This window comes from Anser cygnoides, chromosome 8 (assembly GCF_040182565.1).
Source record: "Anser cygnoides isolate HZ-2024a breed goose chromosome 8, Taihu_goose_T2T_genome, whole genome shotgun sequence".
In the NCBI taxonomy this organism is placed as follows: Eukaryota; Metazoa; Chordata; class Aves; order Anseriformes; family Anatidae; genus Anser; species Anser cygnoides.
Window position 1 is genome coordinate 29,641,896 of NC_089880.1, and position 18,181 is coordinate 29,660,076.

At 46.4% G+C, this 18,181-nt stretch overlaps 2 protein-coding genes across 12 annotated transcripts in view; one reads left to right on the forward strand and one right to left on the reverse strand.

Annotated features, from left to right (window-relative positions):
• Positions 1-1,081: 1,081 nt before the first annotated feature.
• On the reverse strand, positions 1,082-2,242 carry JUN (Jun proto-oncogene, AP-1 transcription factor subunit). The gene has a single exon (XM_013176141.3). The coding sequence runs from the start codon at positions 2,044-2,046 to the stop codon at positions 1,099-1,101; it is 948 nt and encodes a 315-aa protein (XP_013031595.2). The 5' UTR covers positions 2,047-2,242; the 3' UTR covers positions 1,082-1,098.
• Positions 2,243-5,572: 3,330 nt separating this feature from the next.
• FGGY (FGGY carbohydrate kinase domain containing) overlaps positions 5,573-18,181 on the forward strand; it is a 280,468-nt gene continuing 267,859 nt past the window's right edge. Inside the window, exons 1-3 of one of the 11 annotated variants that reach the window (XR_010833329.1) lie at positions 5,573-6,372; positions 8,080-8,201; positions 14,653-14,728. The gene's annotated coding sequence lies outside the window, so the exon portion shown is untranslated. Of the gene's footprint in view, positions 6,373-7,632; positions 7,762-8,079; positions 8,202-14,652; positions 14,729-18,181 lie in introns of those variants that run through there. The other 10 variants (XR_010833328.1, XR_010833325.1, XM_067001664.1 and 7 more) reach the window with 10 other exon arrangements.

An 18,181-nucleotide genomic window follows, 5' to 3' on the forward strand; every position in this document is an offset into this window, starting at 1 on the left:
AGGTGTTTGTTGTTGTTTTTTAAAGAAAAAAAAGCAAACACAGCCTCTTGCCTGATCCTGCTGAGGGCATTAGTTGAAGGGAAAGGCACGCAGAAGCACAAGCAGCCACTAAGAGTTGTGGAGCAGCTTCCCACACCGGCCGCCCCTCTGCGCTCTGCTTGGAGTTAAGTCAGCTGCCTCAGCTGGGCCACCGGGATACAGCAGGCGATCCGCTCAGGTTAAGATTAGTAACTACAACTTCAAGACAACTCAAAAAGTTGTATTTGTGTAGCGCCCGGGATCTGGTTTCCCCCCCCCTCTCCTCCTCACACGTTCTCCAGGACATGCCTGTAGTTACAGAGTAAATTTAACATAATCCCTGCCCTTCAGAGTTCAGCATAAAGGGCATTTTCCCAACTCAGGTACTGGCAAAAAAAGTGTGAGGAGGAAATGCATTTTAAGTATTTTATTTTTTCTTAAATATAATAGAACCTTCTAGATTTTTTTTCCAGAAACAGAAACATTAAAAAAATTATACTTTATTACAAATGGTAAACTCAGAGTGCTAAAAAAAAGCCTCTTATTTACAAACAATACTGGGCAGCGCCCAAATAAACAACATAAAAATAACTTACAAAGTCATGAAGTAGTTTATTGACATTAATCAACTTTCATAAAATAAAATAAAAAAAGATATGTACATACACGATTTACTTGAAGGCAGGCAGAACAGTTCTTTTTTGTTTATCAGCCTCCCCACAAAACCTCCCTCCCACTTTTTTTTGTTTCTTAAGGAATACTACATAAAGCAATCTACAGTTTCTATTGCAGTTTAACCTTTAATACTGAATGATCATCGAATGTTAGGTCCATGCAGGTCTTGGTCAATGTTAAACGAAGATCTGACGTCTCTGAGCAGGAACAGCACTTCTCGGAGCGGTGCTGGCTGCTTCACCAACTCGGGCTGAAGGCTTGCCAGTCTTTCCACACATGCGCTTTGCAGAGCACAGGCAGGACTCAGCCTTTCAGCTCTTACCATTAGCTTTACGCATCTGCCGCTTCGGGTCTGTCGTTGGGTTATACCACAATATCACAGTTCGCGTTTTTAAGCCAGTCTCTTCAAAACGTTTGCAACTGTTGTGTGAGCATTAGCTGGCACCCGCTGTTGACATGGTTCATGACCTTCTGCTTAAGCTGTGCAACCTGTTCTCTGAGCATGTTGGCAGTGGATGCCAGCTCTGAGTTCTGGGCTTTCAAAGTTTTCACTTTTTCCTCCAACCTGGCAATCCTTTCCAACTTCCTTTTCCGGCACTTGGACGCGGCGATTCTGTTTCTCATGCGCTTTCGCTCGGCTTTGATTCTCTCCTGCGACTCCATGTCGATGGGGGACAGGGGAGGGGTCTCCCCCGGCATCTCGGGGACAGTCTGCGGCTCCTCCTTCAGAGCCTGAAGCCTGGGGTGCTGCACGGGCATCTGGGCATTGAGGTGGTGCTGCGGCGCGTAGCCCATGCCGTTGGCGTTGTAGCTGGGCGCCGAGCTGAGCGCGTTGGGGTTGAAGTTGCTGAGGTTGGCGTAGACGGGGGGCTCGCTGTGCAGGCCGGCGTTGAAGCTGCCGCCGCCGCTGGCCATGGAGGACACAGGTGCCATGCCGCCGCTGACGGGCTGGGCGGCCGAGGTGACGCTGGGCAGCGTGTTCTGGTTGTGCAGCTCGGCCAGCGCCCGGACGAAGCCCTCGGCGAAGCCCTCCTGCTCGTCCGTCACGTTCTTGGGGCAGAGGAACTGCGTGGGGGTCGGCGTGGTGGTGATCAGCCCGTTGCTCGACTGGATGATGAGGCGCTCCAGCTCGGGCGAGGCCAGCTTCAGGAGGCCCACGTCGGGCGAGGTGAGCAGCTCGGCGCTCTTGTTCCGCAGGTGCGGCTTCAGGTTGCTGCCGGGGTCCGCCAGGTTCAGCGTCATGCTCTGCTTCAGCACCTTGGCGTTATTGTATCCGTACCCGCCGCTCTCCGGCGGCGCGAAGCCGCCGTTCAGCGCGTCGTCGTAGAAGGTAGGCTCCATCTTCGCGCTCATAGAACGGGGCGCGGACGGAGCCGGGAGCCCAGCTTCTCCCGGAGCCCGCCCGACGCCCGGCCGGGCCGCCGCCGCCGCTCCTGCCGCCCGCCCCGGCTCCCTCACGGTCCCTTCACGGTCCCCTCACGGCGGCCGGCCCCGCGCGCTGCTGCTGCCGCCTGCCTCCGTCCCGCCCGCCCGCGCCGCGCTCTGAGCCCGCTGGCGGCGTGCAGCCCTTGGCTTATCAGCGGCCGGCCGCCGGCTAAAAATAGCCCATGATGTCACCCCGCCGGCTCCCCATTGGCTGCCGCCGCCTCTCCCCGGGGGGGGCGGGCCTTCGGCCCCGTCGCCATGGCGACCCCGCCCCCTAGAAGCTTCGGAGCGCGCGCCGCGGGGCACTGTGGGATGAGGTAATGCTGGCGGCCGGCGCGGGGCACTGTGGGCTGACGTAGTGCGTTTGAATATCTGGTTACCGCCGCCCGCCCGCGCGCCGCGCGGGTTGGACGCCGCCGGACGCCTCCTCAGCCGGAGCGTACCAACCGCGCCGCCGGCACGGGGAGGGGGGGGGGCGACGCCGCCTCCCTTCTCCCCTCCCTCCGCCCGCCCCGCTCGGACCCCCCGCCGGTTACGAGGGGCGTGCTGCGAGGCGCGGCCGCTCGCACCGCGGGGCCCGGTATTTCCACACATCATACACCGCCACACCACCACCCCCCCCGCGCCTCAGCAGTGGTACGGCCCCGAGGCGGCGCTGAGGGGAGGGGAGCGCTCACGTGACTTCCCCGCCGCGCCGCGGCCGCTTCCGGGCAGGGCCGGGGCGGGCACCGGGAGGTTCCGCCCCCATCGGGCCTGGCCGTGAGGGGGGGGTAGGAGGAGGAGGAGGAGGGGGGAGGAAGGGGAGCGCGCATAATAAAACCTCTGAAATCCCTCAGCGCGCTGCGTGGTGTTTAACTCCTTCCTGGTGTCCAGCACGGGACAAACAGATGGGTTCGCAGAGATCCCCCGAGGATTTGTGACAGGAATTTGTCACCGACGCGCCGCCTGAGCGCCTCAGAGCCGCCCCGCGCTCCCCGCAGCCCCGGCGCCCCGTCTGTGAGGTGCGAGCCCGGCCCCGCTCGTGCGCCCGGAGCTCCCCGGCACAGCCCCTCACCGATCCCCCGTCAGCATCGGGCAGCGCGGGGCCGGTGTTTACCGAGGGCCCGGCTGCGCAAGGAGGAAACTTGGGAGAAAAGGAAGGCCTGAATCTCAAGTAGTTTGCTGCACGGAGGCTTCTTAATAATGATTTTTAAATAAAAAGTTTGTTTTTTTCATGGTTTCTGTTACGTCGGAAGCCGTGGCAAACCGTTCACTTTATCTGAATCCTGTATAGATAAAGTCCCCTCAGACAAATAACCCCAATGAAAGTTGTTCCAATCAATTCTTGACATACTCAATTTCTCAGACTTCTGTCTTTTTGTTTTCTCTGCGCCTCCGTTTTGTCCTAGAAAGCCACGTTCAGGAACACAGCGCACCTTTAACCACCCTCACCCCGTAACTGCCCCTATGGCCCGGCCCGCTCAGCCCCACCGGTGTCAGCCCAAGTTTTTCGTTACTTCACTGAGCGCTGGACTGGGCTGGAGATAATCGCTTCAAGTCCCTTAGGTGGGGTGGTTTTTGCCCTTTTTTTTTTCTTTAATCCCCCACCCCTTTTAGTTTTTTACTTCCTTCCTTTTACAGAAGTGCAGTTTCAGGACTAGACATTCCAGTTTGCCGGAGACGTGTTGCTACCGAGGCCCATAGCTATGGGGGACACCCATCAGTCCACTCATTATGTTAATTGCTACTCGCTTAGAGGTTACTTGGTCGAGGCTGGCAGCAGGCAGACAGGTTGGTCACAAAGGCTGAGCGTAGCAGGAGAGCTCTGAAAGCAAAGACAAACGCTCTTTGCTGCTCCGAGGGGATTTTCTACCTTCTGATCCCAACAGGGGGACGAGTGGTGAGCGGGCTGGGATCAGGTTTTGGGTTCCCTGTCTGAGGGTCACCAAGCGCAGCAGATAGTTCGCCAGGATTTGGCCCTGTGCACAGGGGGACAGCAAGCCTTCATGGCCCTTAGCCAGGGAGCTGGGAGCTTTTGGTGACTATGCCCTGATTTATTAATCAGCTATTACTTTAGGGCTCTTACCCCCCCTTCCTGATGTCCTTAAGTAAATACTGCTTTAGTGGTATGAAGGAACACTTACTGACCCATCTATAAACCGTAGCCATTTACATGTCTCAATAAACTAACTTGTGGGTAGGGACTGGAAATTAGCCCCGTCTCTCCGTTGCTGTGCGAGGCAGATGCTCTGACCAGCAGTAATGCAGATTTTGATTTATAAAGTTCTCTAATCAATCAATACAAGACTGGCTGAGGCAATCAGATAATCTGAATAATTAAATGGCTTTTCAGGGACAAATTAAAATAACTTACGCATGCTACGTCCATCTAAATTATTTTTGGAGTTCAGGAATAAATAGGTTGGTTGTTTTGTTTCAGGCCCGTATCAAGTGCTCTTGGCTTATTTCTAGACCATTTGGGAAAAAAAAAAAAAAGGATAAATGGTAGTTTTACTATTTTTGTATTGGAAACAGTGCTCGCAGAAGGAAAACGCTTCCATGCAGTTTTTCTTTTTTTAAACTTAAATGCATTACAGCATTAGAGGAGTTTCTGCAATATTTTTATTACATAAACGATTCTCTTCATTTTTTTTTACTCACTTCATGCTTTCAAATGTGATATCCTGCCTCGCCTCTGCACAAAGCGAGTAAGAGTGGGAATCCGTAAACCTTCTCACACTGCTTTCCACTTGCCTGAGGAATTGCTACGGAGCAGGTCTCCCTTGCTGAGGGAGGGGAGAGTTTGAGGAGTCAGGAGGAGCAAGCGTTTTTCTTTTATTTACTATATCAGAGCACAGTACAAGAAGTTGTGAGTGCGAGGGCACGAGGAGCAGAGTTTCCTTAGGGTTAAGGTGAAGGAAAAAATAACTCTCAGGTGCTGGTGCTCCCAGTTCCTCCCCGGTTCCTCAAGGTGTGTTTTCGGAGCCGGTTCAAATCCACCGTCTGCAGCGCCAGAGGTGTGGCAGAGGTGCCCCGCCGGCCGCCCCCAGCTTCCGCCTTCCTCGGCCGCTCCTTCTGCTCTTTGCCCTCGCTGGGGCTCGTGTGGCCAGGTGGAGATCCAGGAACGGGGTCTGGCTGCCAGCCGAGCCGAATTCAAAACGTGTACTTGAGGATTTGAGGGCGAGGTGGGAGTGTACAGGCTGGGGGAAAAAGGAGGCTCTGAGCTTCAAGTGAAGGACACCGAAACCAACCCTGTAAAACAGAAGGCTCGTCTTGAGCTGGTCTTCTCTTTGCACATGAAAAAGGCTCCTCAGAACCATAAGCACTTGTAAATGAATATCGTGTCCATCTCCTCCACCCTCCATTAGTCATCGCATAACCAAGCTATATGCGTTTAGTCCTTTTCATCTTTCTTCTTGTCAAGCCCTTTAGCCTGTCCCCCTCACCTACTCATCCCACCAATCATTTTAATTAATCTCTGAATTTCTTTGAAACTACTAGTTTGTGGAATGGAAGAAAATGAGTAGGTTAGGGAGACAAGATTGTGAATGATGGAGGTGGGGCAAAGTTAGGAGACTTTGCAAGACCTGTTGGGTTACCTCTGGGGCAGGACAGCAACGCTGACTGTAAACAGAGAGAGTGCAGAAGTAAGGGAGGAACTACTAAAAACATATATATATATATTTCGTTTTCTTAAGAATGCTGTCTGAGCAATTCAAACAAACTTTGGATGTTTTATGTGCAGCAAAATATGAGTGAAAGATTTAATGTGATTGCCTCCAAAGTGGAAAGGGTGACCTCCTGTTTACCCAATAGATATCTATACTAGATTGCTTGGTATTATTTCTTTTTACGTTCCCAGCCAGCTTTATAGAGGACTGGAGTTGTCACTGCAAGTACTCAGAAATATATTTACAAATAATTAATGAACTGTGTTTTTGTTATTTGAACAGCTGTGTGTATTTGCATAATTTGTGATGAAAAAAATGTCTGAATGGAAGTTAGCTACATTGTTTAGAGATGAGTCTGAAAGGGACCCTAAGGTATTGTTCCCCTTGCGTTTTAGGGTGTTAAAAACCTAAATGTCACACCATTAATGCCTCCGTGTTCATTCCTTCTATACCATAGTGTACCCGGTGCTCTGAGAAATGGAGAGCTGTGCAAAGTTCCCCTCCTGTGGAGCTTACAGCCAGAAGAATCCTCTGTGCACAACCCAGGCTGGCAGGATGGCAGTTGATCCGCAGTGGGAGCCCAAAGAGTGAAGTGGGTTTGAAGGTAAGCAGCAGAGGAGGGAGGACGTGTGGCATATGGGAAGCAGACGGCTGCGCTCAGCGTTGTGGGCTGGCATTACGAAAAAAAATTTAACATACAAATAGAAGCCTACTAATGCTGAGTGCTGGGGAGGCAGATGAACACCTTCAAAAAGCTATTTGCTGTGTTTGAGGACAAAGATCCCACTGGAAGTATGCGTTTGTTCAGGTTCAAATTGAGGCGGTTTCACTGTGAAGAATTGAAGATGGCTTTCTGGCATTTTGATATTTTTGTACACATGTATTAAAGTAAGCAGAGACAACAAAATGCGTTGATTTGTGGTTGCCAATTGTGACTGAATGCCTCAGAATAACCAGATTTAACCACTGAGAGCCCTTGGTAGGATAGCTCAGTTTTGATTTGGGTCTCAGAACGATACAGAATGCTTGGCCTTTTAATTAATAAACAATCTGGCATCCCGTCAAAGTTGACACCTCACTCTGTCTTAGCAGCTGCTGGAACAGTAGGCTCCTGGCAACCTGGGATAAAGCAGTGCTTGCAACAGGAGAAGGAAAGGAAGCAAGTCAGCGTGAGACCAGAAATGCCTAGCGTAAAGCACCACAGAGCACAGGAATTTCCAATGAGAAATCAGGCTTTCCTTCCCAGTGCTGTGGGTTCAGGTCTGGATGTGGACGGCAAGTTTCTGAGTATCACCAGTGGTTGGTGGCCGGCAGATGTAAGGACTCCTGTCTGAATCTGAGTGATGGTTTTCGCTCTGACAGTGGTAGCAATAAACAGAGAAAGCACTGAACAGTGAAAGTAGGTCCTGCAGGTTGCTCCTTCCTGGGGATTATAGTGGCAGAGCCTGTGGGGAAGTTTACAGAGTGCCTGCTCATGTCATTCAAATGGAAACATTCCCTCTGGATGACAGTCATTTGAGTTGGAGTCATGGTGTGGGAGCAGCCAGGGTTGCCAAAGAGGCAACTGTAGGGAGGAAAGGGCACGTAGGAGAAAAGGTAGGATAATACCTGAAAACACAAACAGAATTAAAAGACTTGGGTTTTGGAGAAGGTGCTGCTAGACTGCTCCTTCTCCTCAGTCCTATCTGATTAGTAATAAACGACCTGATCTCTGGCCACAGCTGACATACCACACGGTGGCTGCGTAGCTGCTACCAGCCAGGCCAGGCCGCCCTGCCCCCTCAGGGTGGAAACGCCCTCAGGGGCCTGTCCACAGCAGCCACCCTGTGGCTTCCCCCCCTCAGGAGGAGAACCAAGCTACTTAAAACCCTCAAAACTGCAGTTTTTGCCTCTTTCATTCAGAAAAAATTATAGGCAGTTGCCGACGCTGCAGTGCCTGTACCTTCCCTTGTTTCAGAGAGGAGGTGGAGAGGGAAAATTCTGTCCAGGCCTGGTACTGATCCCTACCTGAGCCCTTGCTTTTTACAGTGGGTTCAGGAGCACTGCTCGCATACATGCTAGAGGAAACGCTGCATGAACAGCAGGCAGTGCACTTGGCAGACACGCTGGTCAGCTCACAGGACTGTTTACACAGTCTGTTGAGAACATATGAAACATATAAAGAGCCATAACATTTGAATATATTAGAAACAAGCTCATGAGATCAAGGAAAGTTTTAAGGATAAAAGGACAATAATAAAGCAAATGCCTAAGGGCTGTGATGGCTGCTAATTGAAATTCAGCTGTTTTTTTGTTTGTTTGTTTGTTTTAGGGAGCACAACTAGAAAGACATTCCAAAACCGGCTGCATGGTATTTAGAGATCTGGGTACCAGCTGTAACGTGCACATATTTGCAGAGACTTCTGTTCAGCTAAGAATGGGCTGCGGACTCAGGTAAGTCATGTGAGAGAGGTTAAGCACACGTGTTGTAAGAAATGGTACAGCGTAGCCTTGTTCTATATAAGCATGTTTTGTGCCGATGTTCTCCAGCTATTGCGTTCCTTGCAGTCAGTATAGGAAAAGGCGTGTGGCTGGCAAATCTGCAAGCCCGGACAAAGAAGTTCTGGGTGTGGATGCTTACAGCCTATTGCCAGGTGCTTCAAATAGGCATTTATGTCAAAGATCTGAGGTCAATTCAACGATAGCCAATTCCAGCCCTAGATGATTATATAAATATTAATAAGAAGAGCAATATATTTCACGTTCATGTTCTTGGTCTGCAAAGCATTTACCTAACCCTGTAGCAATAGTGGTGGGGAATATATATCCCATCAAGACAACCAAAAGAATTTACAAGGTGAAGCAAAAATATGTTCACCTCTTTAATGCTGCCTGACAAGCATAATGAGAAGTAATTTTATTTTCTGTGTGCCAGTAGAGAAAAACAGGAGAACCCAGTAAACTCAAATGGGATAGAACCGCAGCTTTCCCTGGTTTTGCTTCCACGCTGAATGACCTCAAGTCACTTTTGGATCTCTGTGGCTTGGTTTGCCTGCCTGTAAAATGGGTATAACGAGACCGAGGTTGCAGTAAAGCATGAAGCTCTATGTGGAAAAAAATGCCATGCGGGTGGTATGAACTACTTTTATTTCTAAAAATGCATTAAGAAAATAGGTACAGAAAAGGAATGGAATTTCATCTGGAAGAATATCTAGGATTAACTTACTGGTATAAAGTATTTGTTACTGGCCCTGCTTGCTTTTAGGATATCAACCATTGACGTTTTCATTGGTTCGTCAGCCTTGTAATGCATTTTGAATCTGACCCAGAACTGTGTAGAGCATACACTGGCACAGAGTTTTATGCCATTTTCACTCTTTGGTCACTCGTGACATTTTGACCAAATATCTTCTATCTTCCTGCTGCTATGGATCTGCTTTTTATTTTTTATTTTTTATTTTTTATTTTTTTCCCATTCCCCTCCCCATTTCATTTAGAGTCTTTGCTATGAGAGGTTCTGACAATGATTTGGAGTTGTTAATGTCAGAAATGCTGTGTAGGAGGAAGTATTACATGTCAGTTTCCCAGAAGGGGATGGCTGAGGTACAACGATCAACACCTCTCCAAAATCGCACAGTGTCTTTGAAGAAAAGGTCTTGATGCTTAGTCCAAAACTCTGACGAGAAGATACCATGTGAAACACAGGAACTCGTCTGAATTTTACACCCTTTGGGGAAGAGGGTGAGTGCAACAGCCACTCCCTGCTCTCATGACTGGGCATCACTGCGGAGGTGATGCTTACAGCCCCTTTGACACCTCCATCAACACATCTGCACCTAAACTTTCTTGCATGCTTTTACGTCTGTGCTGTGTCTGAAAATGCATAGCAATGATATTTAAGGAAATCCAAGGAACAGATGTAAATCAGCACAATTTACTACGTCATTAGTTCCCCAAGTGCTTTGGGCCGGCTCTGCTGACAAAAGAGGCAGTCCTGCCCTCTTCCTGCTCCCACGCTGTCCCCTCCCTTGCGCTGACACAACCATGAGGTGAAATGCGTTGGGAAATGCATCCAGTTCCAATCTTACCCCAGCAAAAAGCCTGAATGGCTGGGGAAGGAGAGATTTGCTTCCATTCAGGGTGTCGCCAGCATATGCCGGATTAAAGCCCTCGTGGAAGCACCACATCAGTGCAATTCACTGGTCTCCCTGAGAGCCAGGAGCTTTGCTAGCTTGTCCCAGCAGCTCCTGGCTAAAAAGAGAATTGTGCTGCAGCTGGAAACTCAATCAGGCGGCTCTCAAAGCGTTTCATTCATACGTGGTCCTCAGTCGGGTCTTAGTGCACCTTCACTACAGGCAGTGGTGCTTCATAAGCCTGTCAACGCTGCCGTCAAACAAAGGCTCGTCTCAAGACTTTGTGTTGTGTAAATAAACCTTGTGCCTAGCAGGGTGTCACCGAGTTAATGTAAAGCCTGAAAAGGGGAGGGCGTGGGAGCAGCATGCCGGCGTGAACCTTCGGTTTTCTGCGCAGGATTGCGACAGGATTGCAACAGCCCAGCCTATCTGAGCCGCTGCACGTACTGTAAACACGTCTCCACGCTTGGATTTGATATGGGTGGTGATAGAACAATATACCTGGCTGGGAAATGGCAGCGGGCAGCGAGCTTTCGTTTGAAGGAAATTCTGCGCAAATTGCAATCGCAATTTTCTTCTTAGAGTGCCGATGCTTTCCAGGTGGCCCACGGGACAGGCAAACAGACGGTATATATGTCAGCAGTCACTAAGGGGTTAAAGTTCCAGGGTAAGGAGGGGGGACGTAGAAAATCCCATGAACATCAATAGTTGTGCTTTTATCTTTGTGGTAGCTCTGACTACGATTTTGCTTCTCACAGCTCAGTGATCAGGGGACAATTGACAGCAATAACCACACGGTAAAAATACACAACTTTTCTGAACCAAACAGCATTTCATATGCAAAGCTGTCTGTTAAAGCACATGCCCAGAGTGCTTTTTGAGGCCTCCTGGGAAGTTTTAGCAAAGAGCAAGCGACCTTTTAGAAAGTTTTATCAAGCAAGTGCTTTGCTGTTAGCTTCAAAATCCTCCGTTGCTTTTTCTAGAATGTTTTGTTATTTTTTCCCCCACAAACGGTGATATAAGCTATAAGAAAATCTTCAGCAGAGCTCACTGCTCCCCCTACTCCCTTTTCTCTCCCTCTCTCCTCCCCCTAATACTGGGAGCTCTCAAAAATATTTTAGTACCCTGGAGATTAAAACCAGTATCTTTAATTTGTATTTGTCTTGTAATAGCTCTGACTTTCACCGCCTTGTCCTCCCCTTTATCGGGAGTACATGTGTGAGCACTCCCTCTAATGTTATTTACGCACTCACTGTCAGGTTCAATAAGCAGTTTCTTAGCAGGGCACCTCCCCGCGTGAAGGAGATGTTTCCAGTTCTTGTCTGAGCTCCTGCTTCCTCCGTGTGCTGTATCTTGACAGAGCAAAGCAGAGAGCAACAGAAATGAGTAGCAGGGGTGTCACTGAATCTTAGCTGATAAATGGAAATTAACTCTCGAACCTTATGAACCCACTGGCAGCTGCTTACAGGGCATTTTGTAGGTGTTCCAGTAGTGCAGGTTCTGCATAGTGCCCGTTTTAAGTTTAGGTATTTTATTAATAGTCGATCTGGAAACGTTTAAAACTGTAGTACGCCAGTGAAGCTCCTCGACGATATCGAAAAGGTTGTGATTATGTATTTAAAGATTCTCTGTGTAAATAGAGATATTGCTAAAGAGAATCAAGATAATTGCCCCAAAGACAAATTGGCAAGTAGCTGGGTAGAAATTAGAAATGTAACTGGTTTTATACCGTGGTTCCTAAATCTTACTGGTCGACTCTCAGGTCTAGTCAGGGCATGGCAAACCCCTTTTAACTCACAGAACCAAGGGTTTCCCCTTCGTGAATGCATATAGATAAGTAAAATTTCCCAGAGCAGAGAAACATGCTATCGAAGTGGCCAGATTTTCAGTTTTGAATTAGAAGAGATACTTTCATTTTCAGTATCTCCATTAGAGCTGCTTTTTGTAAGGCCGGGAGCGTTAACTCCTGTGTCTGAGCCAAAATTCCAACCTAAGCAGAATGTACTCATCTAAATTTCCCTTTTGGTTTCATTTGGACAAGGTATTCTTCGGTGTAGAGTTGCTGTGTACTGTTACAGCAGTTGCTGTGTTGGGAGTTTGGGAATGCGCCCGCATGGAAGAGGTTACATAAAAACTAGACCATTATAATCTCAGAGAAACCCCTGAGTGTGATGATTAAAAAGAGAAAACGATTAGGGAAAACACATCAAAGAGCCTCTGCGAGAGTCCTAAAAGGAAAAATACTGATTATATTTGTTTTGATTTTGTCTTACATGAAGTAAAAGATGTGTGGTGTGTCCTGGGTCACCACCCTAAGGGGTGTGTGCTTAAAGACAACAGAATCAGACTCCAAGACTTCGATGTGGTTTATTTTGGTTGCAGGGCTGGGAAGATAAGATATAATTGTACCATATACTTAGTGGTGCTATCAATCTGATAGATTGTACTGCCATACACCTCTGACCGTCTTACCTGCCCTCTGCCTGCTATCCTGTTTCTAGCAGGAGAACTCCTAGCTTTCTGACCTTTCAAGAAACTTTCGACTGTGATTTATTTAAACAGTCACAAAAATGTTTTTCTTCTCCCAATGTGCAATGCTCTCTGCAAGCAGACAGAAGCATGAGATGGGTAACATTGATTACTAAAGCTGGTGTGCTACTTCAGGTTCAATAAATTGTGAATCTCAGAGGCTAAAAATTGTTTAGAATTCCTTTCAAGGTCTGGGAATAAGAGTAGACATTTATCGATTGATAGCCCCGTTGTTTGCCCTTCACCAGATCCTAATACTGTTTTTTTCCGTAATGCTAGATTCATTTTTAAAAGTTTGTTAGACTTGGTCTGCCCTGGGAACCATGTTAGAAAAGGTTTGAGCTAATAAAATATGCAAAATGTGGTTTTTGGGGTATCCTTTAATGTGGAAAGGGGAAGAAAGATTTTAGTCGGTTATAGCAAATCCAGTAAGGGAGCTGTTTGCTTAATGCTCTTACGGTTATTTTTTAATGTGCCTTTTCAGAGCTTTTCAGCTGGACTTAGTTCATGTGGACGAGCACATTAACTAATGTTTTCTTCTGATACGTGTTTTTCAGTTGGCACTCTGACTTAAGTAGTTACAGTCATTTTCTTTCTGGGAGACTGGTACAGTAGATCCCAGAGATCTAAAGGAAAATGAACAGGACACTGGAAAAAGTGGAATATAAAATATAATCCCAATTTAGGTAGGAATACTGCATCTGATTTTTTTTTCCCCATGAAAATATCTAGCATATATAAAATGATGTGGCAGTAAGAATATTACAGATTCTTGATGATACGACTTGCATACCTTTTCACTTGAGTGATGCAGCCATCCTAAGAAAAAGCAAGCCAACAAAGCCTTTATACTATTCTACTGCAAATACTGTCTGTCTTCCCAAATACTTGTGTGTAACATAAAAACACATCCAGCGTGTGTCTGAAGATGACAGAAAAGGTGCCCCTTTGCATTCTAGCAATCCCCGTGCTTCCCTGGCTGCCTCATGCTGAGAGTCATTTGAGGATTATTTTTTTTTCCACATTGGGAAGAACACTGACAACAGTGCATATTTTTTTCCTAAATAAACAAAAACAGGTCGTAAAAAATGCTAGGTACAGGAACATATTCCCTTTTTGCCAGTTAGGTGATATATTGATTTTGCTTATTGTGCATATTTGGCTTTGGCCTTTTTAGAGCCTTCCCAAGTTTGGGTCCAAGCTGCTGAAGTTGTCTCGTGCTTTATGCTTTTATGAGTATAAACAAGAGGCTGCTTGGAGCACAATGTTCTAGGTGAAAGATCTGTGCATTTTCGTTATATTCTTCTGCCATCTTAATTTGATGATATGGTATAAAATCTACCTGTTTTCCTGGCTAATTTGGGACTCTGGAGAGTAACAGGTGAGTAGGCCGACTATGAGAAACAGAATAGAGAAATGGGTGTAGAGAGCAACATTTTCATTGGGACCTTAAAGGCTGAGAGACATTTTTCTCTGTCTGGGTTGTCCTGCTCTTGTGCATTAGTCAGATTCTTTTTTGTTCAGATCAAAAGTCTGATCTTTTTTCCTTCCTTAAAAGAAAGATTAAAAAAAGTCAGTCTGTTTATATTAACATGGAACTCGATTCTTTTTGTTTTGATCTGATCTTCACAAAACATCAGACATGTTTGGAAAGGTAATAGAAGAGCAATGGCAAAAGCAGCGGTGGCAAAAGCTGTTGATTTTTTTGATATTGTTTTTCTTAATATCAAAGCTAAAAATGTGGTGTTGAATTATATGCAGTATTACTGATTCCTGTACTGTTACAGCTATATAATCTAGAGTCTAGCATGGTTTATAAACACTTGGAATATAAGTAACTTATTAGGGTTAATTTTTTTTTTCCCTGCGTATTCTGTCCTGCCTTTGTTATTCAGGGCACTAATGCTGCACTGATGTAAGCAGCTATCTGCTGCATTTCTCATCATTTTGTTCTTCCAAGTCACAGCAACATGCTGGAGGGAAAGCCATTGTCTATAGCAAATGTTCTTAAGTCTCTTAAGGGCATCCAAAAGACTTTTTTTGTTACAGAAAAAAAGACTTTTTGGTTATAGAAAGGCTGATGCTGTAAGTATTCATCCCACTAATGGTCTCATTGATTTTTGTTTACACTCTTTGCAGGTTGCATAGAGTCTCAGTTTGAGTGAGAGTTGCAGAATATATGCTGGATTCAAAAATTGCATGCGTATTTTAAACTAAAACAAAGTTTCGATATCTGTGTTTAGGATGCTTAATCGAAGTGGTGGCTCAGAAGTAGACTGGCTGTTCAGTCTCCAGTGAAGCAGATGAGAAGTGCAATCGGTAAGCACTGTTAAAAACCAGGTGCATAAGTTTGAAAATGTTGATCCAAATCACATTATTATAAGTAGTGGGGAAATGTCATGACTTACTGAGATTAAACAAAGACCTGCTTAGAATCTTGTGACTTCAGCTCATAAATGGATTTCATCACTCATTACAGCTGCATAAACAAATGCATGTGGTATATATGCATGTTTTGTTTTTGGAAGTTGTTGTTTTTCAAATCCCCTCAGAGTTTTTTTAATTGCTCCTAATGAGCCAATGTTCCCCAGTTCTGGAGCAATGCCTCATGTACCTGCGCAGCATAGCACAGTCATTGCTTTTAAGGGAATAGTTTGCCTGCTTTTCTCCCTTTCTGGCAGCTGAACTGCTTTGGCAAGTTATTTTAAAGAAGAAATTTACAATATGAAACCCGGTGTCAAAGCTTTTATTCCTTTTATGAAAATAGTCCTACCCTAGTGCTCCTTTGGAGCTGTAGAAATGAAATCCCAGCCTCATCAGCAGCTGGAGTAAGTCCTACACAATGGCTCAGCTCATACTGAATAAGTTTATCATGTATGTAGATATTTTTCTTTCGTTTAATGCAGCTTTTCCTGTTGTCTTTGTACTTGTTTCTCCTGATGGGTCTCATGTAAAGAATCCTAGAAACCGATGCCCTGTGATTATCCATGTGTAATTAGTACTTCACCCATGTTTTCTTCCCAATATGTTGCAAGTGGGATGTGGCAAGATTAATCAAAGTTTTGGTCTTCCTGCTGAGGTTATTACCTGAAGGCACTAATGATGGCAGTAGTTCGTGATGCAGAGCAGGTGCTTGTCATCTGTGGATTTAAAATGTGGTACAGATCAAAACTATCAAATCATTCGCATGTCTCTGGGTTAAAATTCGCTAAATTTGATTAAAAATTACACTGCTTAGCATTTTAAGCTAGAGAGTTATCAAAGGTTAACTTTGAGGAACTAAGATGGCAAAATATAGGGGTAATCCCTTGAATTCCAATTTGCTATTTCCTATTCAAAACTGGGATGCTGTGTTTATTCCTGGATGGTAGTGGCTGATTTTAATATTACTCTATAAATGCTTTTTTAATCATATCTAAAGGAAAATAACTTTTTTTTTTTTGCCAAAGAAAAATGTTCAAGGATGCTCCATCTTTTTGCTGCCATTTTCTAGGAAAGGTTTACAAAACAAATTCAAAAATAAATATTGGTGGGGAGAAATTGTGGTTGTTTTTTATTGTTGTTGTTGTTGTTTTGTTTTCCTGTTTTACTCACAGCCTCCTCTTCTTCCTTGAGAAGGCTAGAGTCAGGGAAGTAGAAAGAACAATATGGGGCAGTTCCTGGTCAGCGTGCTTACCCATATGTCCTGTATAGATGGATTTGTTGTGTAGTAGATTGCTTTTTATTACATGTTTATTACATGTTTGTCTGGAGAGCAAAACAAAATAATGTAATTTGAGACCAACAGGGCTAAAATCTCCTTGCTTTCTGTCCAGCAGTCTTAATTTTTAGTCAAATGGGGAGGAGTCTTAATCATGTGTGTTCCTAAAATTGACTTAAATAAATTGGATTTCGGAGGCTCCGAGTTTCCTGCCCCTTCTGTTGAAGTCTTCAGAAAATCCAGTTGCTCACCACCTCTGAAAATCTGCCCTGTTATTTAGGCAGTTAACAAGATGCCTGACATTAGGGGCTCGCACTCCAAAACGTTGCCTCGAACGCCTCGAAATGTCACATTAAAATCAAGTACGGTTCACCCACAAACCATCTGGCTTTTACAGATAGGAAAACGATTAATGAGGCTCCTTGACTTCCTAATAAGGCCTACTGGAAATGCTCGGAGGCCGGCGGCGCGGGGCTGTCGCCCTGCAGCCAGCAGGAGGGTGGCCGCGGCCGAGGGTCCCTCAGGCCTGTGGCGGGCCTCGCCTCGCCTCACCTTGCTGCGGGGCTGGCCCAGCTCCTGATAGCGAAATACCTGAGTTTCTCCTTAAAAGGCTCGGGAGCTGCTGCGGGAGCCCTGCTGCCTGCCGGCTCCGCTCAGCCGGAGTCCTAAAAAGGCAGTTCCTCGCTCCTGCTTCCCACAGCCGAGCTCCCCGGGGAGGGCAGCCCTCCCGGGGCAGGCGTTTCGCTTACACGGAGAGCCCTGCTTCGGGGGTTTGCTGTTGCTTCTCGAGGAAGAACAGCGTTTACAAGCGCTGCCGGGGTTATCCTCTTGTTTATGAAGAGTGGAAAGTGTAACAGAGCGCGGTGTCTGAGCCTGCCTCCCCACACAGGCACGGTGCTGCGCCGCTATGGAGCCCCGTCGGGTTCTGCCTAGGGAAGGAGGTGCGCCATGCGAGGCACTTCAGAGCCGTAGTCTTGAAAGCGTATTAGGTTATGGTTTTATAATAGAAAGTAGTCAGCAGCAATATGAGCCCAAAGCAATTCATGTCCTTTTTCCTCCCTCCCCTGGCTGCCGTTCCTGCGCTGCCTCTTCGCTTGTGCTCGCGCAGCTCTTTGCGGGGGCCATGCTGTGTTCTTGGTTTGATTTGTTCCCAGAGCCAGAAAAGAGTTTTCTGCTCAGCTCGACAGTGGGGCTTCACAAAAAGTTGTGCTAATAGAACGGAGCCAGTGGTGGATAGGAAAGAGGGGCAAAAAGCTTACTTATAAATGCCCCATACTCTTCCTAGCATGAAACCGTAGCTGCTAAACTCTCCTCCTGAAGAAAAGCTCTTCGAATGCTAAATATTTTATTAGAAATTTCTACAGGTTTAACTGAAAATTTCTGAAGGATCTGATTATTGGTTTATTTATTTCATGTGCCAAGTTACAAGCTTAGTTACAGTCTGATAGATTTTTAAGGACAAGTTCCTTCCTGGAGCCAGATTTTGGAAAGGCTTGAATATGCTAATTCAGAAGGGGATTTACGTAGGATTTTTTTCTTTTTATTAAATTAACAAATCACCCTCGCTTAATTTGAAAGAATGATGGGGAGTGTTTTTCAAATTTAAGATCTGTGAAATTCTGGCATGTGCAGTGCACTCGGTGGTCAGATACTCATTTCAGAAAGGAGCTTAAACACTTCTTTTCCAAGGGGGTTGGTTGGGAAAGGGCAGCGAAAGAGGTCCCTGCTTACCGTGCTCTTTCGAGCGTGTGAGACGTTGGGTGCAGCCTGCAGCGGCTGGACATAATGTACTCGGGCACAGCAGTGTGTCTCTTCAGAGCCACATGCTTCCTTAGTTTATCAGACTGCTCCTGGCAATTCTGTGCAACCTTTGGACTTTATGGCCCCTCTCAGGATGTCGCACTGGTTCCCTAATATCTCTTCTCTCGTCTTTTGCCAAGTTTCCAGCAGGCAGCGAGGCCGGGACAAGCAGGGTCACAGGTGTTAAAGGAAGTCAGCCGCACAAACAATTATTATTACAAAACCGGATTCCGCAGTTACAAGGATGAAATACTGCTTTTCTTTGATTCTGT